General features: G+C 42.3%; 1 protein-coding gene across 1 annotated transcript; it reads left to right on the top strand.

Annotated features, from left to right (window-relative positions):
• Positions 1–1450: 1450 nt before the first annotated feature.
• On the top strand, positions 1451–26493 carry LOC110488583 (uncharacterized). The gene is made up of 14 exons (XM_021560852.3): positions 1451–2047; positions 3694–4014; positions 4259–4516; positions 4619–4903; positions 5087–5213; positions 5406–5481; positions 5943–6343; positions 20862–20900; positions 21575–21726; positions 21927–22301; positions 22550–22870; positions 23161–23287; positions 23504–23585; positions 23739–26493. The coding sequence occupies exons 1-14, from the start codon at positions 1987–1989 to the stop codon at positions 24159–24161; spliced, it is 3048 nt and encodes a 1015-aa protein (XP_021416527.3). The 5' UTR covers positions 1451–1986; the 3' UTR covers positions 24162–26493.
• The last annotated feature ends 121 nt before the right edge of the window (positions 26494–26614 follow it).

The following is a 26614-nucleotide window of genomic DNA, read 5'->3' on the forward strand; positions in this document are numbered from 1 at the left end:
TACTTTTTTTTTGTTATTGAAAAATAAAGGCATATATTAGCATATTTGAGTTTAACTACAATATTTGATGTATTATTTCTTCAGTCTTTTCTGGTGGATTAAACTGAAATTGCAACCAACTTTCTATGGCTTGTTCTTAAAAATTACGACATTTTGGAGAAGAATTTTTTTTTCAAATGACCTGAAAGTGAGTGGTTGTGAATAAATGGAAAAAGGCCGTTCTTGAACATGGGGTGAGACATTCTTACTAATTTGCTAGAGAACCAGTTTGGATTTAAGTATAGCCTTTGTATGACTGATGCCTTTAGTGAGAGGTCTAATGCTTTAATAGTTAATCATTTCTGCCCCCCCCCGAATTCATATTCATTATATAAATAGTCTCTTTTAATTTTGTCTGGCTTGCTATTCCAAATAAAAGGGAATCTTTTTTGCAGGTTGCTAGGTGTAGGCCAAACCACAAGCAAATAGGTAAACTGTGATATGACTAAAGAGTTAACCTGGGTGATTTTTCCACCCATAAACAGCTATTTTCCTTTCCATGGCAGCAAGATCTTATCTATTTTCGCTAACTTTCTATAAACATGTATTGGAGTGAGATCATTTCTTTCTTTCGTGATATGTATACCGAGTATGTCCACATCCCTGTCAGACCATTTTATTGGTCAACTACACAGTAATGTAAAAGTTGCATTTTTTTTGTGACCCAATACGAAATATAGCACATTTTTTCATAATTTGGTGTTTAGTGAGTCCATCAGATCAAAGGCAGTAGGGATGATAAATGTGTGAATTGGACCATTTTCCTGTCCTGCTAAGAAGCATTCAAAATGTAACAAGTACTTTTGGGTGTCAGGGAAAATGTGTGGATTAAAAAGTATATCATTTTCTTTAGGAATGTAGTGAAGGAAAAGTAAAAGCTGTCAAAAATAGAAATAGTGAAGTACAGATACCCCCCCAAAAATACTTAAGTAGTACTTTCAAGTATGTTTACTTCAGTACTTTAAACCACTGCATGTTACAAACAGCCAATCTTAGAAATCTTATAGAAACTTTCTTATAGTGAAATAAAACTGCATCTGAATATAAAAGGCAAGGGGATTGTAGTGTTAACCAAGGTTGGGTGATGGTTGTGGATTGATGGGGTTATAAGGGTTGGTTAATGGGTTTGTGTTGATTATGGTCCATACAGTACAAGCATGGCTGGACGATATAGTACAGAGGAACTTCCTGGATTGCAGCACCAGGTTAGAGGGAGGAGTAACAGACTGGGGACATGAAGGGACAGTTCACACCCATCAGAGACTCACACAGGGCTCCTGATCAACAGGAGGAGAGAGCACTCAGAGAGAGGTAATGTGCTTTTTTCTGCATGGATCAAAAGACAAGCTATTTAACCATTATAGAGTTTTGTTTCGTTACATTGAATGACTGTTAAAACTTGATTATGACTAAGTAATATAATGGTAATATTCTATTATTAATTTAGGGCATTTGAACATATTGCTTCAAAAGGCTTTATATAGCCTAGGTATAAAGATTTCTGAATGCAGGTAAATATATTTATGAGCAGTTATTAATTAGCGCCTATGTTGAGCATTATATTGTATTATAAGGAGTCACTCATAAGGAGTTATAAATGGGCTTGTAATGCATTATGAAGAAGGCATTCATATGAACCTTGAACATAAATGTTTCTATGACATCCTCTCTAGGCATTACAGAAAAATACATCTTAGTTGAATAAAAGTGCTAAGAAGGTTGTTATGAATGCAACTGTAGCACTCATAAAGGTGTAATGAAATATTAATATCCAATGTGTATTGCTATATGTTGTTAATATCACAACACCATTTCATATTGTATTTCACACTTGTCTCCTGCTCCATACCAGTAGACACAGACAGAGATAGTGACCATTAGAGAAAGAGGAGAAAGAGGAGAGAGACCCCGGTGTTGTGGTTGATTCATCAAGGCAGTAGAGGCAGGATGTGCGTCCTCATCTGGGCAGCTCTACTTCTCTCTCTGACAGAGAGAACCACATGCCCAAGTAAGGTCCCTTTTATCACTACGAGTGTTAATATAATAATCAGCTGTAGGAGAGCACCATGCATGTGCTGACTTTGAATGGGAGTTTTCCCAGTAACGATATCTTGTCCTGTTATGGGAGGAGCAGGGTTGGGGAGGAGCAGGGTTGGGGAGGAGCAGGGTTGGGGAGTAACGGATTATATGTAATCCGTTACATGGAAGGGATGGAAGTGCATTTTACCAGTAAGATTATTGTAATCAGATTACAGATACTTTTGAAAATCAAGATGATTGAATTCAGAAAGGATGTTTGCAAAAAAAAAATGGTTCACACTGCTCTGCTTTCTCAATGACATTCAAATCAGCATTGAGAAAATGCGCAAATCTGACTACAAATTAGAGACCACTATGATGACACACCAAATGTGTTTGATGAATCGCGGGAAAAGAGCAGTGATAGGCTTTTGTAGGTTACAGTCCAAGCTATGTCTTCCAATGGTGCGACTGCTGTCGGCATCCAAAGATTATCCAACATGAATAAACGTTTGGAGGTAAGGATGACAGCAGTGGTGTAGTCTACGCGATACGGATATGATTTATTATCGATATCTACATAGCGCATTGACGTGAATCACACTGCTCCTCTCTCATTCAGCTATTTGCCCCGCACGGATTGTGGTTGTTGTGGACGGCTTTTCACAAATCTAAATGTGTATTGGAAACATATAATGGTTGAATTCAGGAAGTTTAAGCTGTTTTTGAAACCAGTGGACAGCCAGTGAAAAATGCGCTCTTGCAAAAGCTGAATAGTGAGGATCCAAGCCTGTGGAATAAAAGTGGGCTTTTATTGCTCAATCTAATTCATGCTGATTTAAAAAAAAATATCCATAGAGGCCTAATGGACACATGCTCAAACTTGCACACTTTTGATAGACTTAAAAGGGAAATCTGTAGTTGCTACGTCCATTTTCTTTTAGATATATGTTGAGCTGGAACTTGGCAAGTGGTGAACTGTATACAATGAACTACAGTAATAGTCTCTCACCGTAACTGGTAATAATAGCAATGAAGTACCTTTCACTGTGATTTTCACTTTCTTGGGGTATGTATATGCACTTAGCAGTCTGAATTGATACTCTCCAGTGTCATTCTCTCTGATGTCGTTGATGATCACACTACAGTTCTTCTTTGTCAGATCGGTCTCCAGTAGAGACACTCTCTGTTTATAACCCTCCTGAGCTTCAGAGGGAGTTTCAGAGTGGATAATTATATTTTCATCCTGATCACATTTGCCATTTTTAGGACATTTTAACCATATTGCTGCAGTAGGTTTGAAGTTCTCTGCATGATTGAAGGTGCATGAAATTACAGCACATAGTCCCTTCTCTCCTGTTATCTTTGCTGGACTGAAGGCGATGGCCCAGGGTGATGCTGTTGGTGGTGGTGGTAGTTGTGGCTGCCCTGAAGGAGGGACATGAATAAAGTCATTAGTAATACAGAAAGCACTTCGATACTACTTCACTTGTTTGTAACATTTTTCATGATGTAGCATCTATTGAGATATTTGCCATACCACTACTGCTACCACATCTACTAATGATAATGTGTCACTGCTGTTTTGAAGACAGATGTAAAACTCACTTCTGTGTTTGTATTTCCTGTCTCCAGCTCTAACCCAGAAGCCCTCAGTGTTGACTCCTCCTCTGACAGAGGGAGAACCAACGACTCTGACCTGCACCGCCACGGGAATCGGCTCTGGATCTCCTCCTAAAATAACATGGACATGGAGAGGGACAGGAGACAACAACACTGAGCTTCGAGACAACACCACCACACAGAGGAGAGAGGACCTGACCAACGTGACAACAACCCACTTCTCAACTTTGACCTTTACCCCCTCAGCTGAGCACCACAGCATGATGGTTTCGTGTCAAGTAACCTTCCAGAAAACATATACAATTGAAGAGACAGTAACTTTGAATGTGTCATGTGAGTACCATCTATCCTACATTTTACATGAAAGACCTTATTCCGGAGAATCTTTGAAACCTAGGATTAACCTTCATAATAATCAAATTATACAATATGTAGTCTACACCCAGTTACGTCATGGCTTTGACTTTTCCCCTTTTTAATCATGATCCATTGTTATCAGTCCCTCAACCAATATAGTTTGAATTTAGAGTATGTGTAAAAATAAATGTGTAAAATTAGAGACTCTTTGCACTCAAAGATGTGAAAGACCCCCAAATAACTGGACATGAAATGGTGAAGGAGGATGGTACCCTGGAACTGACCTGCAGTGTTGACAGTTACCCTCCATCTGATATCACTTGGAGTAAGAATGGGACAAGTCCCTCACTTCAGAATTACACTGAAAATGCCAATCTCACCATCTCCAATGTGACAAGAGAACATGCTGGGGAGTATGTGTGTACAGTTCATCACCACAACAGGACAATGACAGCTTCCACCGTTGTCACTGTGCTGTGTAAGTACAAACTCATTTCATATTTTATGATCTGGAAATATGTTGCCATGTTTATAGGATCAATCTATCACTAATATCTCTCTTTTCACTGTCTTTCTCCAGACCTTCCTGTGATTCTTCCTGGCTCTGGGTGTGTGGACCAGGCAGAGGTCATGACCTGTGTGTGTGTCAGTCAGGGGGTTCCCTTACCCCTCATAGAGTGGCCACTGCTGGAGCTCAACACAGAGAACACAACGTCAGTGTTGGGTTCCTCAGTGAACAGCACCATCAGCCTGCTTGTTGGAAACTACAACAACATCACTGTGGAGTGTGTCAGCAGCAATGTGGTGGGTGTAGTGAGAGAGAAGTTGCAGGTCACCCAAAATAAGAGCCAAGAAAAGCAAGAAGGTAATTATATAAGTCAAGGTACTTGGTTAGAGAGCCACAGCTTCCCAATCCCACCCAATGTTTGCAATATTGAGAATGTTCTGTACATTTAGGCTGAGAGTAGGAAAATTGCAATTTTTTTCCTCCAGAGGATATGAAGTAATGTGAGCCATTTCCCATACAGAGTTGTTGTTCTCTTTTTAGATAAGGAATGGGAAGACCTTATAGCTATGCTGTCGGACCTAAAACTGATTGCTGCATTTGTGATTGGTGCAGCCTTCTCAGCCACCATCTGTTGTATCATCCTGTGTTTGACAGGGAAATGTAAAAGGTACATGCATTCTGTTACTGAAGTACAGTTAGTGTTATATGAGCGTTGATGATTGTCTTTAGAAATTCACATTTCCTATCAAGAGTATCAGATGTACTGTCAAAGCGCCAATGCCTTGCACCTTATTGTAATGGACTTGCATGCGAACCCCTCCAAAATATAGAGAAATATAATTTGTAATATTTTCCATAGACAAAAGAAGAGGATCCCAAAGGATTCCAAAAGCCCTTTCATAAACCTGGAGATGGTGGCATGTGAAGACCAACAGGTGCCGTACCAGTTTCTTTCTTTATTCAGCTTTACCAACACTTAGTTAGCATTGACATGCCAATAGTAGTATCGAAGTGCTTTCTGTAGTTGATAATACAGCATAAACAGGTCTGGGACCACCAAGCTAACAAAAGACTCCTAACACAGTGCTTTCTGTAGTTGATAATACAGCATAAACAGGTCTGGGACCACCAAGCTAACAAAAGACTCCTAACACAGTGCTTTCTGTAGTTGATAATACAGCATAAACAGGTCTGGGACCACCAAGCTAACAAAAGACTCCTCACACAGTGCTTTCTGTAGTTGATAATACAGCATAAACAGGTCTGGGACCACCAAGCTAACAAAAGACTCCTAACACAGTGCTTTCTGTAGTTGATAATACAGCATAAACTGGTCTGGGACCACCAAGCTAACAAAAGACTCCTAACACAGTGCTTTCTGTAATGTACTCCATAGACGGATGCAGGACAGGCTGTGGGGGGCGAACAGAACCCTCTGCAGTTGGAGCTGAGAGGAGGAGCAGAAAACGGAGGGACCCAGACCAGTGGAGCTACGGGAAAATTTGACACAAGGGAAGAACCAAATGAAGTGGACTACGCCAGTATCAACTACTCCCTGCTGAAGAAGAAGACTCCTGAGGAGGCCGAGAAGAAGACCACCACCGCAGAGTCAGAGTACGCCAAAATTAAACGAGAGAAGAAGAACGAAGGGGATGAAAATGGAGGAGAGGGGAGTGGAATGATGATGATGATGATGGGGAAGGATGAGGAGAAAGAGAATGGTAAGCCAGCAGCAGAGACAGATGAGGATACAGCGCTTTACTCCAACGTTAAGGCTATTATGGGTGGTGGAGAGTGACGCACATATTTTCGCTAGAAACATGGGGGATAGCATGCAGTATTGTATAGCCATGTGTTCCTATATCATTTTTCTGAATTCAGATTGAATGTTTTATGTTGATACTGGGACTTTTGCTCAACTGAAACTACTGTAGTTTTGGTGTTGTTTCCTCATGTGCTGAAACAAGTTTGAATGTTTTATGATAATACAGAGATGTTGTTTAATAACTGAAACTACTGTAGTTAATAGTTTTGGTAAATGATTTATTTTACAGCCCTGTGTCAGATGGTACTGTATGTATCTGGTGGTTGTACATTTTCAATAAGAATATTTTCTAGTTGTACATAGAAGCAAGTTTTGGTAATGTTTTTGTAATGTTTTTCAAGGAAGCGTCATTTAACTTTTTGTAACGATTCTGTTATGTCACCATAAGGAAGGACTGACAATGACGTGGTTTGGATAAGTCGAGAGGTCAAACCATTTCTTGTTTTTCTCCTCTTTCATTTCATTTATTTTTATGGGTGGGGATTTTATGTAGTATGTGTGGTTGTAACCAATATATTTCTGTACGTAGAATACTGATATACTGCAGTACATTTTGGCAAAATGCCATAAAGAATTCTCATTTTGGGCTAGCCAGAGAGCTCAAATTAAATAGTTAAAAAGTACTTAAAAGTTGTGTACTATAGATGGGTTGGTTGTTTGGCAACCAAACAGACGAGTGCACAACTATGGGGTAAAACAGACGGGTTGGTTTCGAATGTTGACGACATATTAACTATATTTCATCTCCAATGTTTTTTGAAAATATAAATACATTTGCACAATGAGCACTTGTCTCTCAAATACATTTTTACAGTTGTTGGTTAGCTAGCTAGCAAATGCTTGCCATATTAGCATAAAGCACCTAAAAAAAGACAAAACTAGCTGAAACGAGCCACCTACTATTCCCCAGATGGCAGCTTTGTGTCATTGTTGCTAGATATCTGGCCGTCCAGAATCACCACAACATGCGGTCTTCTGCCCCATTGAAGCGTATGTATCGTTTTCATGACATTGTCAGCGAACCCGTATGTATATGAGAATATTTTTGTGTATTATTGCAGTATTGTTTTATATTGAGGCACTACCTCACTTAATGGCTTTGTGTATTTTATGTTGTTTGTTCTCAGAAATCTGTTAAAAGAATGTATAAATGGTGTATTTTTTTTCCAACCTACCATCTCCGCAAAATTCGTTCAACGGTAATTATAGGCTACCAACGGTATAAATCAGGGATGGGCAACATTGATGGGGGTGGAGGCCACAATAAATCTGAACTGATCACGGAGGGCTCACGGGTCTGCACACCCACAGCCATACCCACACATGTAGTCAGAGCCGGCCCTATCCTTTTGGGGGCCCTAAGCAAAATGTGGTTTCCCCCACCTTGCGAACACAACATTTTAGGCCTCCCCTCTTGACAGCGGAGAGAAAAAAATGCATGTTTTAGATTTAATATCCTGCAATTCTACAGATGTTTGCCATGGGGCATAGAGAATTCTATCCATTTTGCCATAGGGTGAAGATAAATGTTTGCGGTTTTTAATGTGATATCTGAGTGCGAGTGATCAATGGGTCCCCATCAACCATTATTACAACATGTTTATACTAACTTACCAATCAACAACAACAACATAAATGGCTGACGTGGGCTAATTGAGTGACTGCCAGTGACTGACATAACAAGAGAAAAACTGCTGATGCGCAAGCAAATTTCGAAATTGCACATTGTGTATTCTACTGTTCTAACTCTCAAAAGTAAGTTGAAACCCCGACTGAGTTCCCCAGGGACCTCCCAGTGATCTGGGCCCACACCTTCCTCCTGGCCTTGCCCACTCTCCCCCCTGTCCTGGTCACCCAGAAGATGGATGCTTTGAAGACCATGGTCTGAGCCATTACTGTGCCTGTGGCCTGGGCCATTACTGTGGCCTGTGGCCATTACTGTGGCCTGCATGGTGGATGCCATCATGGGTGTGAGAATTCTCACCAAGGCCAGGGCTTCGCTCTGTTTGTCCGTGGAGCGGTTGCCAGGGCAACGCGACGTAGACTCTATTTCATGGACATGATTACCTGCATATGCACTTTGTTTTCTAATTGTGAAGGAACCCAAGATCTCTGGTAGTAACACAGTGAGAGAGGGTGATACCCTGAATCTGACCTGCAGTGTTGACAGCTACCCACCACCACCATCTATCACCTGGAGTAAGAACAGGTCAACAGCTTTGGAACAGAATAAATCTGGACTGGACACTCTCACAGCATTTCCAGCTTCCACTGTTGTAACTGATGTGTAAGTACAAACAGCATTGTACAAACCTGATTGAACCATAAACTAACACGAATCACAGCCCTTTGTCTCCTAGAAACAGGAGCGGTTATGGACTATGGGGATGTTTTCTGCAAGCTGGCCCCTTAAACTGTCCTCAGCTAAATGGATGCGCTGTACCTACTGTACCGTGGCAATTTTAGCATGTAAATCTTGGTGAGGCAAAAAATAATAATGTGGGATGCATGCCTTCAAAGCCACAACACAACACTAAACAATACATTAATTGCACTATAACGGTGACAAACGGCACCCACAAACTGTAAGGGGTATGTTAGGGCCTACATAAAGTTGTCCCAACTGCAGTCCCAACAGCAGAGTCCCAACACCTTATCACTGCTAAACATGCTTTAAATGGAGCCTTGTCTGGCAGCGAAACAATTCATTCAGCCTCAGTTACTACCTTAAAAAAACATAGCTGATATGCTGACTTGATTAAACAAATGTGGTTTCTACTGACAATTGAGGTGTACAAACTATGGCATAAGGGGACGACAAGCGGATAAGAGGCTATCTGTAATTTCGATTAAGACTTTAATGAGCGAGCGACGACAGATGTAGTCAATATAACTATTTGTTCAGCACTTTTGAAATGTACAGCGACAAAATTCAGAACATGGGCCGTTCTCACAGTGTTCTCCCTGTACACCAAGTCAGAATCATAGGATAAATAAATGGGGCATATAAAAAGACAATGAAATCTCTAACAATATTCAATGATTACATTTCTCTAAAACAGATTAGGTGAAATTAAGAGGTGGAAATAGACCAAATTATTAGGGTGAGGCACATTGAGCGCCGTTTGGGTCTTTGCGTGTCAAAAAATATACACGTCATATAAAGTAAATAAGCTTTTAAATAAGCTTTTAATTTGACACGTCAAATAACACAATTCTATTATAGAATGTTGTGTGTGCTGAATTTGCACGTGCAAGCCAAGCGCCACTACTAGTATCAGTAGCACTGTCAAAGCTGTATAAAAAAAGTTTTCAAACAAGCACACATCGGCCACGAACTGTCACGGTCGTCCTCCTCTTCATCTGAAGAGGAGAGGCGAGAAGGATCAGAGGACCAAAATGCGGCGTGGTATGTGTTCATGATGACTATTTAATAAAAGAAAGCACTGAACACTGAATACAAAAACAAATAACGACCGTGAAGCTACAAATGAGACCTGTGCTGACACAAGCCACTAACATAGACAATCACCCACAAACAAACAGTGCAACCCAGGCTACCTAAGTATGATTCTCAATCAGAGACAACTAATGACACCAGCCTCTGATTGAGAACCATACTAGGCCGAAACATACAACTCTCCAAATCATAGAAAAACAAACATAGACTGCCCACCCAACTCACGCCCTGATCATACTAAATAAATACAAAACAAAGGAAATAAAGGTCAGAACGTGACACGAACAATGTGTTTACAATATCGCGTTGGTGAAAATAGACCAAATTATTAGGGTGAGGCACATGGGCTACAGTGGCGGTTCTAGACCATTTCAACAAGGGGGCCAAGCTGGGGCCATTGGTACTGTTAGAGAGGCCAGTTACATTAGACGTTATTGTTGTCACCTTTCTTCTTCACTGCGTTGCAGGTATTAGCAGGCAAAAGACCATGTTCATAATCATCAGTGTCTAATAACGGATGTAAGAAAAGAACGATAGCAAAAATTAGTTATGTAAAAATGATTTCATACTCCACATTTAGGGGGGCCACAAGGGGGTTCAAAATTATTGTCAATTACTGCCCCCCCCAGAACCGCCACTGATTGGCTACCAACAGCTTACTACACAACCTACACTTAGTATTACTTTCTTAGCTCATTATACATTTATCCCTTATATATTGCATAATTTATGCAGCAGCATACCAGACATTGTTGGACTCACCTTGTGAAGGTGGCGCAGCGGTCCTTTGTGGGCAAATGTTGTCATCAAACCTTGTCATCAAAGTCTGGCATTCTCTGGATTTATGGTGGGAGCTTGAAAAAAAAACACAGCAGGCTAACGTTAGTGGTTTCTTTGCAACGCTTGCAGTTAGCCACTGATTCCTTCCAAACGACTCATTGTTGAATTTGCGATTTCCAACTTGTCGTGTAATCTTTATGTACAATGGCCGATGAGCACCGATACGTTTTATCTGTAATTTTTCGTCATTATTTATCTTCATATGACAAGGATTAAAAAAGGATTTGCCAGTAGATTGTTGACTTGATGACAACGGATGATGACTGCTAGCTAAGACTTTGAAAGTAAGATGTTGATATGATTAGTCCAATCAAAGCTAGATATAGCGGGATTTGATGTCATTCTATCTGTTGCCAATGACCTTGAGCCATCTTGGATGGGCACTTCTAATATAACTCTATGCAAAAATCTTCGAGCTCTAACCTTAGATTTGGGGATGACATACTGTCCCATGAGTGACAGAAAACTCAGCCAATCATGACAGAAAACTCAGCCAAAATAACAAGTAAAACAGGCAGGTACCCCTCCCCCCAAAAAGTTTTTATATATATGCACATATGCACATACATTTTATATATATACCTTAAAGTGTGGTGCCCACCTGCCCTGGATGATGGGTCACCACTGTTACTGTACCACTCTGCCATATGCTTCCTCACCAACTGGACCATTCCAAACCCACCACCGTGACCTATACTCCATCAATTTAAAAATCATACAATGTGATTTTCTGGATTTTTGTTTTAGATTCCATCTCTCACAGTTGAAGTGTACCTATGATAAAAATTACAGACCTCTACATGCTTTGTAAGTAGGAAAACCTGCAAAATCGGCAGTGTATCAAATACTTGTTCTCCCCACTGTAAATAAATATATTTTGGTGGTTTGCCTTTGTATGTAAATTTGGCATTAATACGTGTCACATATCAGTTTACAAACAATCTAAAAGATATACATATATATATCATTCAGTTAATAAAGCTGCATACACACATGGTCTCTTTTTTGTTTTCTTGAGAAAGGCAGCTCCAAAATGCAGGTGTTCAGCCTAGCTCAGTGCTTTCTGGGGTGGTAGTGCGAACCAGCAGAAAATAGGAGCATTGCGCTGTGATTGGCTCAGTGTTCTGTCACTCATGGGAACAGTACGTCATAGCATAGTTTAAGTCCTTTAGTAAGGATAGACATCCAAAATGTCAGCCCTTTGGGTCCTGCCATAGAGTTACATTACAATTCCCCTTCCAAGAAGGCTCAAGGTCATTGGCCACAGATAAAATGACGTCAAATCACGTTATACGTAGAGTAGCTTTGATTGGACTGATCATGTCAACATCTTACTTTCAAAGTCTGAGCTAGCAGTCATCATAATGAATCAAGTTGACAATCTACTGACAAATCTTTTTTAATACTTGTCATATGAAGAGAAATAATGAAGAGAAATTATAGATAAAACGTATCGGTGCTCACAGCGAGTTAGAAATCGCAAATTCAATAATTAGTCGTATATTGAGCGCGTCCGTCACTCATTAATGTCATAATCGAAATTAAGGATTGCCTCTTATCTGCTTGTCGTCCCCTTATGCCATAGTTTGTACATCTCAATTGTCAGTAGAAACCACATTTGTTGAAGCAAGTCAGCCATATCAGCTATGTTTTTTTTAGCGTAGTAAATGAGGCTGAATGAACTGTTTCGCTGCCAAACAAGGCTCCATTGAAAGCCAGGTATAGCAGTGGTAAGGTGTTGGGACTGCTGTTGGGACTGCTGTTGGGACTGCCGTTGTTGGGGCAGCTTTATGTAGGCCCAAATAGTTTGTGGGCATCGTTTGTCACCGTTATAGTGCAATTAATGTATTGTTTAGTGTTCTGTTTTGTGGTGGCTTTGCTGGCATCCATCCCACATGATTTTTTTTTGCCCCACCAAGATTTACATGCTAAAATCGCTACTGATGGATATATTGTAAGGTGACGGCTACATTTAGCGTGCATTGAAAGAAATGGAAGTTGTTAAAGAAGTTGTTAAGTTGTTAAAGAAAACATGCTCCGTCCAGTTCAACGAAATGTTGAACGTTTTCAAATATTTGAATGATTCCTATAACGACATGATATCTGAGGAGGATTTTTTTATTTTTTATTGTTAAATTGATATGAACCCAAGGGGGAGCATATTAAAGGCATTTATTACGGTTTCAGGGTGCGGCCCCTAGCACCAGAGAAACATGATGACTGCACTGGTGAGAAAGAGGATGGTAAAGCTAATGACAGCGTGTCCCAAACCTCCAGCCGTAGGTCTACGGGGAGTGTACGCTCACGTGTATCCTCCACATCCTCAGCCTGTATCCGAGGCTGAAACAGCAGCATTGTTAACAAAGGCTGCTGCTCTCAAGTTCAAACACCATCAAGAGGACAAGGAGCAATGAAACTGACAAAAGATGGAACTGAGAAAAAAGAAAGGAGACTTGAGCTGCAAACTGAAAAAGCAGCTGCCTCAGCAAAGCTCATCGTCTAGACATCTGTAGGGAAAGAAATGCCAAGTCGACAACAATAGATGGCGTGAATGACTACTTTGAGGAAATGGCAGAGATGCTGGCTGTCAGACCTTGAATTTCACACAGGGAGGAAGAGCACTGCTGCCAGACATGCACCAAGTGTGCGTACCCAAAAGCAGGACCCAAATTTATTGAGTACATTGACATTCAATCAGCCCAGGCTCACCGTGTTTCAGCTCAATCAGCACAGTCAGGACACAATGTGATTCGGACAGCAGCTCATGGAGAGCACACTGCTGCACAAGACTCTAACCCAAGTCTGCAGACTTACAGTATACAGGACAGGGCCCAGGCAGACACTCTGTGCTGACCGACTCGCATAGAGGGCCAACGGGAGAACAGGTAAGACTCTCCAATTCACAGGACGGTGCTAAGGACATTTCACAGGAAAACATAGAAGAAAACCCTCTCGTCACCATTCTCCATAGACAGAATTAAGTTACTGCTATGTTAGTCAAATAGCAACATCATTCCTTTCTGCCACCCAGAGACATGATGGTGACATTTTACAGTACAGGTCTTTCATTCAGTCATTTGAATATGGTATAGAGGGTAGAGCCCAAACTAGCCAAGACAAAATGCACTTCCTCTAACAATCCACCAGAGGGCAGGCTCGAGAGCTAGTTAGGAGCTGCCAACACATGGCTCCGCATAGGGCTTATTGACGGAGAACTTCAGGAATGAACACAAGATTGCCAATGCATACATGGAGAAGGCTTTTAGCATGTCTAGCATTAAATCCAAAGACTAAAAGGCATTACAGAGCTATGCGTTATGGAAGGAAGTCCAGTGCATGGCAGACTTATTTTGGAAGAGATGCAGGAAAGAACAAACTCTTGCAGGAAAGACAAAAGTGAGAAAGTGAAACGCAGCTTCAGTGAAGTACATGTGGTCCTGGTGGTGGACCCCACGGATACTTAGAAAGGTTTAAGAGACCATGCCTTACTCTAAGGGGTTACCCCTTGAGTCGATGTCTGCGGCCCCGCGGTTTGGCCTGTAAAAAAAAAAGATCATGACCCGTCTATGGAAAGATGAGCCTCTCACACACATGCACATGTTGGTTGATTTGCTCATTGATGCCCACAGGCCTCACAAGACTCGTCTGAAGGTCCACGGGAAAAAATGAATGATTGTACATGTAGAGAATACAGTATACAGTATACAGTATTAACTCAGCAACAAACAAAAAACTTCCCTTTTTCAGGATCCTGTCTTTTTAAAATAATTCTTAAAAATCCAAATAACTTCACAGATCTTCATTGTAAAGTGTTTAAACATTGCTTTCAAATGCTTGGTCAATCACCCACAAACAATTAATGAACATGCAACTGTGGAACGGTTGTTAAGACACTAACAGCTTACAGACGGTAGGCAATTAAGGTCACAGTTATGAAAACTTAGGACACTAAAGAGGCCTTTCTACTAACTCTGAAAAACACCAAAAGAAAGATGCCCAGGGTCCCTGCTCATCTGCGTGAACGTGCCTTAGGCATGCTGCAAGGAGGCATGAGAACTGCAGATGTGGCCAAGGCAATAAATTGCAATGTCCAAACTGTGAGACGCCTAAGACAACGCTACAGGGAGACAGAATGAGCAGCTGATCATCCTCGCAGTGGCAGACCACGTGTAAAAACACCTGCACAGGATCGGTACATCTGAACATCACACCTGTGGGACAGGTACAGGATGGCAACAACAACTGCCCGAGTTACACCAGGAACGCACAATCACTCCATCAGTGCTCAGACTGTCCGCAATAGGCTGAGAGAGGCCGGACTGAGGCCTTGTAGGCCTGTTGTAAGGCAGGTCCTCACCAGATATCACCGTCACCTATGGGCACAAACCCACCGTCGCTGGACCAGACAGGACTGGCAAAAAGTGATTTTCACTGACGAGTCGTGGTTTTGTCTCACCAGAGGTGATGGTCGGATGCGTGTTTATTGTCGAAGGAATGAGCGTTACACCGAGGCCTGTACTCTGGAGCGGGATCGATTTGGAGATGGAGGGTCTGTCATGGTCTGGGGCGGTGTGTCACAGCATCATCGGACTGAGCTTGTTGTCATTGCAGGAAATCTCAACGCTGTGCGTTACAGAGAAGACATCCTCCTCCCTCATGTGATACCCTTCCTGCAGCCTCATCCTGACATGACCCTCCAGCATAACAATGCCACCAGCCATACTGCTCATTCTGTGCATGATTTCCTGTAAGACAGGAATGTCAGTGTTCTGCCATGGCCAGCGAAGAGCCCGGATCTCAATCCCATTGAGCACTTCTGGGACCTGTTGGATCGGGGGGTGAGGGCTAGGGCCATTCCCCGCAGAAAGGTCCGGGAACTTGCAGGTGCCTTGGTGGAAGAGTGGGGTAACATCTCACAGCAATAACTGGCAAATCTGGTCCATGAGATGCACTGCAGTACTTAATGCAGCTGGTGGCCACACCAGATACTGACTGTTACTTTTGATTTTGAACCCCCCTTTGTTCAGGGATACATTATTCCATTTCATGTCTGTGGAAATTGTTCAGTTTATGTCTCAGTTGTTGAATCTTGTTAAGTTCATACAAATATTTACATATGTTACGTTTGCTGAAAATGAACGCAGTTGACAGTGAGAGGACGTTTATTTTTATGTTGAGTTTACTACTGTACTGTTGAGCTAGGAACATGGACTTGATAGGCGCTGTCACGTTCTGACCTTAGTTCCTTTGTTTTGTCTTTTGTTTTAGTATGGTCAGGGCGAGAGTTGGGTGGGTTGTCTAAGTTAGTTTTTCTATGATTTTCTATTTCTGTGTTTGGCCTGATATGGTTCTCAATCAGAGGCAGCTGTCAATCGTTGTCCCTGATTGAGAACCATATTTAGGTAGCCTGTTTTCTATTGTGTTTTGTGGGTGGTTATTTTTAGTCTTTGTGTGTCTGCACCAGATAGAACTGTTTCGGTTTTCACTTCGTTGTTTTGTTTTTGAAAGTGTTCAGTTTCGTTAAAATAAGATGAACACTTACCACGCTGCGCATCGGTCCTCTCCTTCTTCCCAAGACAACCGTTACAGAACCACCCACCAAAAAAGGACCAAGCAGTGTGGTAACAGGCAGCAGCAGCAGGAGCAGCACTATAAGGAGGAATGGACATGGGAGGACATTCTGGACGGCAAGGGTTGCTACACATGGGAGGAGATCCTGGCTGGAAGGGATCGCCTCCCATGGGAACAGGTGGAGGCAGCCAGGAGAGTGGAGGCAGCAGCTAAAGGGAGCCAGCGCTTTGTGGGAACACGGCTGGCAAGGAAGCCCGAGAGGCAGCCCCAAAATGTATTGGGGGGGAGGCACACGGAGAGTGTGCTTACCGTGGAGAGAGAGGGACCGGACAGGCACCGTGTTATGCCGTGAGGCCACCGTGCGTGTGCATAGCCCGGTGCGGTACATTCCAGCTCCCCGTATCGGCCGGGCTAGAGTGGGCATTGAGCCAGGAGCCATGAAGCCGGCTCTACACATCTGGTCTCCAGTGTGTCTCCTCGGGCCGGGGTACATGGCACCAGCCTTACGCATGGTGTCCCCGGTTCGCCAGCACAGCCCAGTGCGGGCTATTCCACCTAGCCGCACTGGCCTGGCTACGGGGAGCTTTCAACCAGGTAAGGTTGGGCAGGCTCGGTGCTCAAGAGCTCCAGTGCGCCTTCACGGTCCGGTCTATCCGGTGCCACCTCCACGCACCAGCCCTCCGGTGGCAGCCCCCCGCACCAGGCTGTCTCTCCTTCTCCTCCATACAGGTGCTCCCGCCTCTCCAGCGCCACCAGAGCCTCCCGCCTGTCCCGAGCCGCCAGACCCTCCCGTCTGTCCTGAGCCGCCAGAGCCTCCCGTCTGTCCTGAGCCGCCAGAGCCTCCCGTCTGTCCTGAGCCGCCAGAGCCTCCCGTCTGTCCTGAGCCGCCAGAGCCTCCCGTCTGTCCTGAGCCGCCAGAGCTGCCCGTCTGTCCTGAGCCACCAGAGCCGCCCGTCCGGCGCTGCCGGAGTCTCCCGCCTGTCCGGCGCTGCCGGAGTCTCCTGCCTGTCCGGGGCTGCCGGAATCTCCCGTCCATTTGGACCCGTGGCTTGGGTCCTCAGTCCGAGGTCGGCGGCAAGGGTCGCCTCATTAAAGAGGCCACGGAGGCGGGTAGAGAGGCGGAGAAGGACTATGGTGGAGTGGGGTCCACGTCCCACGCCAGAGCCGCCACCGCGGACAGACACCCACCCAGACCCTCCCCTATAGGTTTAGGTTTTGCGGCCGGAGTCCGCATCTTTGGGGGAGGTACTGTCACGTTCTAACCTTAGTTCCTTTGTTTTGTCTTTTGTTTTAGTATGGTCAGGGTGTGAGTTGGGTGGGTTGTCTATGTTAGTTTTTCTATGATTTTCTATTTCTATGTTTGGCCTGATATGGTTCTCAATCAGAGGCAGCTGTCAATCGTTGTCCCTGATTGAGAACCATATTTAGGTAGCCTGTTTTCTATTGTGTTTTGTGGGTGGTTATTTTTAGTCTTTGTGTGTCTGCACCAGATAGAACTGTTTCGGTTTTCACTTCGTTGTTTTGTTTTTGAAAGTGTTCAGTTTCATTAAAATAAGATGAACACTTACCAAACTTTGGTCCTCTCCTTCTTCCCAAGACAACCGTTACAGGCGCATACAGATACCTTACACTACATTGTAAGTACTTCCTATTCAGGTTCAGGTGCCTTTTCATTTTAAACACCAGTGGTGCAGCTATTGCTTTCTAAAAGCCAATTTATGCTTGATCCGAAAATGTGGTCGGATGCAGAGGGCGCCACATAGTTCCTCATTGACATGATTGGCTGACGGTAGGTGGGGGTGCGAGGTTCTGTATAAACACAAACTCACTTCTTTGACAACTTCCTTCACAACAGCTCTGTGCTGCTCCACAAAGAGCAAGAAGTATAAACGCCCTGACTTCTGCAGAGGCCATATCACTGTAAATGCTGTACGGCCAATGCAGACTCTGACCATGAAGCGCTTTTAAAAGACAATTTATGCATTATCTGGAAATGTGGTCGGAGGTGCCAAATGGATGGTGTGACGCAATTGTGACTCCCCCGGAGGCATGCAGAGGCCAAATGTTGCTCCATACCGCATAGCCATGCACCGCCACAATCTTGTAACAATACGGAGGGCTCAAAATAGCTCCGCATTGACATGATTGGTGGACGCTAGGTGGGGGTGGGAGGGGCAGAATGCCCAGTATAAACACAAACTCACTTCCTTGACCACTTCTTTCACAACAGCTCTGCAAAGAATATGCAGTGCATTCGGAAAGTATTCAAACCCCTTGACTTTTTACACATTTTGTGACGTTACAGCCTTTTTCTAATATGGTTGAAATAGTTTTTTCCCCATCAGTCTACAGACAATACCCCATAATGACAAAGCAAAACAGGTTTTTAGAAACGTTTGCAGATGTATTAAACATAAATCTGAAATATCACATTAACATAAGTATTCTGACCCTTTACTCCCTACTTTGTTGAAGCACATTTGGCAGCAATTACAGCCTCAAGTCTTCTTGGGTATGACTCTACAAGCTTGGCACACCTAATTTGGGGAGTTTCTCCCACTCTTCTCTGCAGATGCTCTCAAGCTCTGTCAGGCTGGATGGGGAGAGTCACTGCACAGCTATTATCAGGTCTCTCCAGAGGTTTTCGAACGGGTTCAAATCCGGCCTCTGGCTGGACCACTGAAGGGCATTTAGAGACTTGTCCCGAAGCCACTCCTGGGTTGGCTTGGCTGTGTGTTTAGGGTCAATGTCCTGTTGGAAGGTGAATCTTCACGCCAGTCTGGGGTCCTGAGCGCTCAGGAGCAGATTTTCATCAAGAATCTCTGTACTTTTCTTCGTTCATCTTTCCCTCGATCATGACTAGTTTCCCAGTCTATGCCACTGAAAAATATCCACACCGCATGATGCTGCCACCACCATGCTTCACCGTAGGGATAGTGCCAGGTTTCCTCCAGGCATGACGCTTGACATTCAGGCCAAAGAGTTCAATCTTGGTTTCATCAGACCAGATAATCTTGTTTCTCATGTTGTGAGAGTCCTTTAGGTGCCTTTTGGCAAACTCCAAGCGGGCTGTCATGTGCCTGCCTTTTACTGAGGCAAACGTCTGGCCACTCTACCATAAAGACCTGATTGTTGGAGTGCTGCAGAGATGGTTGTCCTTTTGGAAGGTTCTCCCATCTCCACAGAGGAACTCTGGAGCTCTGTCTCAGTGACCATCTGGTTCTTGATCACCTCCCTAACCAAGGCCCTTCTCCCTCTAGGAAGAGTCTTGGTGGTTCCAAACTTCTTTTATTTAAGAATGACGGTATCACACTGTGTTTTTGGGGACCTTCAGTGCTGCAGACCCAGATCTGTGCCTCGACATAATCCTGTATCGGAGCTCTACGGACAATTCCTTCAACCTCATGGCTTGGTCTTTGCTCTGACATGCACCGTCTACTTTGGGAACTTATATAGACAGGTGTGTGCCTTTCCAAATCATGTCCGATCAATTGAATTTACCACAGGTGGACTCCAATCAAGTTGTAGAAAAATCTCAAGGATGATCAATGGAAACAGGATGCACCTGAGCTCAAGTTCGAGGCTCATATCAAAGGGCCTGAATACTTAAGTAAATAAGGTATTTCTGATTATTTTTTTGATAAATTTGAAAACATTTCTAAAATCCAGTTTTTGCTTTGTTATTATGGGGTATTGTGTGCAGATTGATGAGGATTTTCTTTGAAATCCATTTTGGAACAAGGCTGTAATGTAACTAAATGTGGAAAAAGAAAAGTCAAGGGGCCTGATTACAAAACAGTGGCTGCGCCAGAGCAATGTAGCAAACAGAGCAGCTGCATCCCCACTTTCAAAATAGGGGTGCGAATGTATGTTTTTGCACCCCTACTTTTTTTTGACTAGAAACTATCATGATCCATTGGGCATTTTGATATTTTCAGTGATTAGTAACGTACACAATCTCCCCCGTCGTCTCAAGATGAATGGTTTTGCCCCCTTGAAAGTTTTGAAATTCAAATGCAAAACTGAAGGAATAGAGAAAAAACAAGAAATCGTTTGACCTCTACTTTTCCAAATCACGTCTTTGTCAGTCCTTCCCCATTGTGAAAAAACAAAAACATTCCAAAAGTAAAATTACACTTCCTTAAAAAACATTACAAAATACCTTCAAAACTTGCTTCGTGCAACTAGTAAATATTACTTTTTGAAAATGTACAACCACCAGGCACATACAGTACGAGCTGACACAGGACTGTAAAATCAAGCATTTACCAAAACTATTAAAAGAGGCATAGTAGCGTGGATTGAATTATGTTGATTTATGACTACATGCACATTTGCTTTAAAACTACACAAAATTATAGTATTACTGCTTTTGAATAATTCATCGAAATATAAAAGCGATGGGGATTGTAGTGTTGGTTGATCAGTATGAATTGATGGGTTTGGGTTGATTATGGTCTAGATACAGTACAGTATGGCTGGGTGGTATGTGTGGATTGGTGGGGTTTGATGGGTTGGTTGATGTGTTCGACTTCCTCGATTGCAGCACCAGGTTGGAGGGAGAAGTAACAGACTGAGGACATGAAGTGACAGCTCACACCCATCAGAGACTCACACAGGGCTCACAGTCAACAGGAAGAGAGAGCACACAGAGAGAGGTAATGTGCTGATTCAGTCTTGTTCTTTGCATGGCAAAAATAAATATGTATTTTTTAAGTGCTTGGAAAAAAATGGGCAACTCTGGGCACAACTTGAAATGCTTTAACAAAAAGAGTAACTCCTTGTTCCTTGGTAGAAACAATTGTTACTTTGTTTGTTACAATGACTCCCCATGTGACTTAGGTAAAAAGTAAGTAATTACTCTGTTACCATGTGGTTTTTAAAATAGATTCCAGACAATTAGGGTAAAATAAAACATTACTAGGACTTTGATATCTTCTCTCCATGCATTAAATTACAGTTGGGAAAAAAAATGTGCTAAGAAGTTTGTAACAATTTATAAACGTGTCATGAAAAGATCATGTCAGATGTTAGGAATGCCTCTGTATTCACAGCTGGCAATGGGATGAATTGTTATGGTTATGGTCAACAAGAAGGCCTGCACTCTGTTGAAGCTCCCTATTCACCACTTTATTGACAACGCTACGATCCAAAACGGATCATCATCAAGTCAAACTGAGTGCTCACTTTAAAAAAAAATACACATTTCATCTCACATGATCACTACGCATGACGCATGGTGGGCGTGGAAACAATTCAATTTTGTGCACAATCCATCATAATTCATCACAGAGGTATATATGGTCATATGTATACTCTTTCTGTGCTGCAGAGCTGTGGACACAGACAAGGAGACCATAGAAAGAGGTGAAAGAGGACACACCCTGGTGTTGTGGGTGATTAATCGAGGCAGTGGAGGCAGCATGTGGGTCCTCATCTGGGCAGCTCTACTCTTCTCTCTGGCAGAGAGAGCAACATGTCAAAGTAGGGTCCCTTTAATCATTAAAGTGTCATACATTTTGAAATCATGACTATTTGTATAGATGAGGTAGTTGCAGTGGTAAGGCAATTAAAACCCATTTTAATCTAAAAATGATTCTGTATCATCAAAAATGTTACGGACAAGTGAAGTAGTATCCAAGTGCTTCCTGTATTACTCATGATTATTAATTTCCCTCCATCAGGACAGGTCCCTACTGCAGCAGCTCCATCAGCTGCAAACACAAACAGCATCATCTTCAGTCCAGAAGAAATAACAGCACAGACTGGCCTATGTGCTGTTATTTCATGTACTTTCAATCACTCTGATAGAGTCAAGCAGAACGCAGCAGTATGGTACAAATACCCTGCAAATGGCAAACGTAAAAAGGTTAATCATATAATTTTCCACTCCAAAAATTCCTCTAAAGCTCAGGAGGGTTATAACCACAGAGTGTATCTACTGGAGCCAGACCTGACAAAGGGGAACTGTAGCGTGATCATCAACGACATCAGAGAGAATGATGCTGGACAGTATCAATTCAAAATTAAAGGAAGAACATTTAAACTCACAGTAACAGGTATAGCATGACTATGTACACTGTAACAGGTACAATTAAATGTGTACGCTGACTGCAACATACAGGTTCATACCTCCAATTCACAAATGCCAAGATACCCCTCCCCAAGTCTCCCTTTCCAAAGTCTGCTTTTTTATTAAATAGTGGTGGAATTTTTGGGGCAGTTTAACATGGGTCTAATTATGTTTCTCTGATGTCTGGTGCACATATGTCAAATTCACTTCAGAGTTTGTATTTTCTGTGTCCAGCTCTGACCCAGAAGCCCTCAGTGTTGACTCCTCCTCTGACAGAGGGAGAACCAGCGACCCTGACCTGCACCGCCCCGGGGATCTGCTCTGGAACTCCTCCTAACATCACATGGACATGGAGAGGGACAGGAGACAACATCACTGAGCTCAGAGACAACACCACTACACAAAGGAGAGAGGATCTGACCCGCGTCACAACAACCCACTTCTCAACTTTGACCTTTACCCCCTCAGCTAAGCATCACGGCAACAAGGTCACGTGTCTGGTGACCTTCAATGGAGGCGTCACCACCAAGAAGACACTGAAATTGAATGTGACACGTAAGTACTGTACATTATCTGACCTTGTGCTTCAGCAGAAATGAAGTGGGCAGAGTGAGAGAGAAGCTGCAAGTCACCCTAAAAGAAGAAGAAGAAAAACACGGATGTAAAGATATAAGTTAAGATACTTTGTTAGAGAGCCACAGCTTCCCAGTCCCACCCAATATGAATGCAACATATAGATAGATGTACAGTACATGCTTTGGTTGAGAAAATATGCTTTTTTCTTCAGAGGATTCATAGTATTCTGAGCCACTTCTGAAATCATACATGTGTTGTTCTCTTTGTAGAGGAAGTATCTAAAGACATCTTGGCTATGCTGTTGAACCCACCACTGATTACTGCATTTGTGATTGGTGCAGCCTGCTCAGCCACCATCGGTTGTATCATCCTGTGTTTCACAGGGAAAAATAAAAAGTACATGCATTCTATTACTGTCGAACAGATACTATTCACTGAGTATGTTGTTTTAAAAATCAATTGCAGATTGTCTTACATATCTATATTTACTGTCAAGAACATCAGATTAATTGTCAAAAGTGCCAATGCCTTTCACCATATTGTAATGGAAGTGCTTTCTAACCCCTCCAAAATACAGTTATTGAATAATTTAATTTGTAATATTTTCCTTAGGCGCAAAGAGAGGACCCCAAAGAACTCAGACTCCAAAAGCCCTTTCACGAACCTGGAGATGGTGGCATGTGAAGACCAACAGGTGCCGTACCAGTTTCTTTCTTTATTCAGCTTTACCAACATTCAGTTGGCATTGACATGCCAACAGGAGTTTACAAGACAACACGAACAGGTCTGGGACCACCAAGCTAACAAAAGACTCCCAACACAGTTATTTATGTAATGTTCTCCATAGAGAGATGCAGGACAGGCAGTGATGGGCGAACAGACACATCTGCAGGTGGAGCTGAGGGAGGGAACTGAAAACGGAGGGCTCCAGACCAGTGGAGCTGCGGGACACTCGGCCCCAGGGGAAGAACCAAAAGAGGTGGACTACGCCAGTATCAACTACTCCCTACTGAAGAAGAAGACACCTGAGGAGGCAGAGAAGAAGACCACTCCCACAGAGTCCGACTACGTCGAAATCAAACGAGAGAAGAAGAATGAGGGGGGAAAAGATGGTGGAGAGGGGAGTGGCGTGATGGAAGAGGTGGAAGGGGAGAAGGGGGAGGAGATGATAGGGAAGGACGTGGAGAACGAGAACGGTAAGCCAGTACGAGAGACAGATGAAGATACAGCACTTTACTCCAACGTCAAGGCTATTATTGGTGGAGAGTGACACAGCAATTTTGTCTAAAAACGTGGGAGATAGCACACAGTACTATCGCTTCTATTATACAGCACTGCTGTGTTTTCTCATATTCCAGACTGAATGTTTTATGATGATACAGAGACTTTGTTTAACTAAAGCTACTGTGGGTAATAGTTTTGGTACTTCTTTATTTTTCAGCCCTGTGTCAGCTGAAGCAAGTATTTCTGGGAGGGTTATACATATTTTTTAAGGAAGTTCATGTAATGTTACTTTTGTAATGATTCTGTCTTGTGTCACCATGGGAAGGACTGACAAAGACATGGTTTGGAGAAGTAGAGGTCAAACCATTTCATGTTTTGGCATTTTGATTTAATCCTAAACCTATTTATTGAGGTACTACCTTACTTTTGATGGTTGTGTGTATTTATAAATGTATGAGGAAAAGGAAGTAACCAGCACATTGCCCTTGATAGTACCACTGATCTTTAATAAGCTTTTGTGAGTTTTTTAAAATAGCACCCTTATGTAGACCTAGCCCCACCCACATCCGTTCCACGCATCGAATGGGGTTGGAGGCAAGGTGAAAAACAAATCAGTGCTACCAAATATAACAATATGCATTTCATAAATATTCGAATAAAGTGTGTACATAAAACGTATTAAAACACGTCTGTAAAACCACAATGAGGACATCAACCTACCAAGCAAGTTTTCATAAATCCTTGGGTACAGTGTAAGAAAAACGTCAGAGTAATCTGAAATAGGGGCATAATTCATTTTCAAATGTACAACATAAAATACATAGGCATTTCAAATTTAAGACCTTAAGGAAATAGTGTATGGAGGGTGAAAATCCCAAAACATTCTCCTTTGCTCAGAGTATTATTTATCTCACCTCCCCTGTCTGATATCTTAACCTTCTCTATGCCACAAAATCTAAAGGTAGAAATGTCATGTTTAGGTCATTAGAATGTACTGCGACTGTATAATCCCGGTCGTTTCTACTAATTGAATTTGTATGTTCACTGATTCTCTGTTTGAGAGAACGATAGGGTTTTACCTACATAGCACAGCCCACATGGACATTTAATAATGTAGATAACATGAGTGGTGGCAACACAATCTCACATTCAATACGTGCATTTGTGTACATAATGCATTTTAGCAAATTGTGTGCGTATTTGTGTTGCTTAATTCGTGAGAAAATACACGAATTGATGTGCTACTTATTTCGTTCGAAAAGACTAATTTAACCACTAGGCTCCATACAAGCCTTTGCAAAAACCATTGACACGACAGCCTATATTTAATTGTTGTTCTTCTTTATGGCTAATTCGTCGTTATGAATATACAAAAATGTTGCCTTCATTTTATCCTGTTTTAAAATGTGTATTTGTATGCCTATATGTACTGTTTTAGACTTGCTGAACAGAATTTGTGAGAAAATACACACATTACGTGCGACTTAATTCATGGGAAAAAAATGGTTTTATTAATGCCAATGCTGTTTTCTATGCTTGATTTCGTTTAATACTTTGGGATACTGGTGCACTTGTAATCAGAAAGGGCATTTTTTCGTATAGGCAACAGTACACGATTTTCGTCATTACGCATTACATATTTCGTGGAGCCTAAATTACACAATTGTCTTCATAATGCATTTATTACATGTTAAACAAGTTAATGTAAAATAATGAATTATGTTGGCTTACACTTATGGCACTTCCAAGGCCTTTCCATGATGATTATTACGGTCATGCCAATCATGTTATATACTTAGGCTACTGTAACGCGTTCAAACCGTTAGCAAGTCAGAATGTCAGTTTCCAGGTACCGACGAGCACTTAAACGCTGTATTATGCTGGCTTCACATTCTCGTGGGAAATGGGAAGTTGTAACTCCGACATGATTGTGTTCAAGTGCTTTTGAATTCGGAACAATGTTTAAACCGATAAGATTGGCAATATAATTTTCTAATTTCCCACTTGTTATTCCTATTTGGGGGGTCATTCAAGTGAAACATCCCAGTAGGAACTAGGAATTTCTGAGAACTCCGATAGCATTTGAACGAGGCATTAGTATGTGTAATAGACAACAGTAGGGTCTGGGTCGCAGGGTGTCCAGCCCTCATACCCATTCACGACCACCGCGGAGCGAGTGTCAGTAGCCTACTGTGTGTCCGTAAAGTCAACTAGTATAATTATTGTTTGTGAAGTAAGTATGGTGATTATTATTAAGGTTCTGGTCGTCTGAGATTCCAACAGGCTATACAACAAACAGTATAACTATAGAATTAAGAAACTAAGTAAATAAAGTAATAATGAAATTAATGCACAAAATAAAATATAACATTGACAAATGTTTGGTTGCTTTAACATATCTACACAATTCTATTTTCAAGAAGCGGTACCAATGTTTAGCCTACATCCAATGTCTAGGCTACTGTCTTCAGATGTCTTATTCGACTAGTAGTTGTTCTG

The sequence above is a fragment of the Oncorhynchus mykiss genome, chromosome 2, assembly GCF_057628025.1.
Source record: "Oncorhynchus mykiss isolate SJ-2025 chromosome 2, ASM5762802v1, whole genome shotgun sequence".
Classification (NCBI taxonomy): Eukaryota; Metazoa; Chordata; class Actinopteri; order Salmoniformes; family Salmonidae; genus Oncorhynchus; species Oncorhynchus mykiss.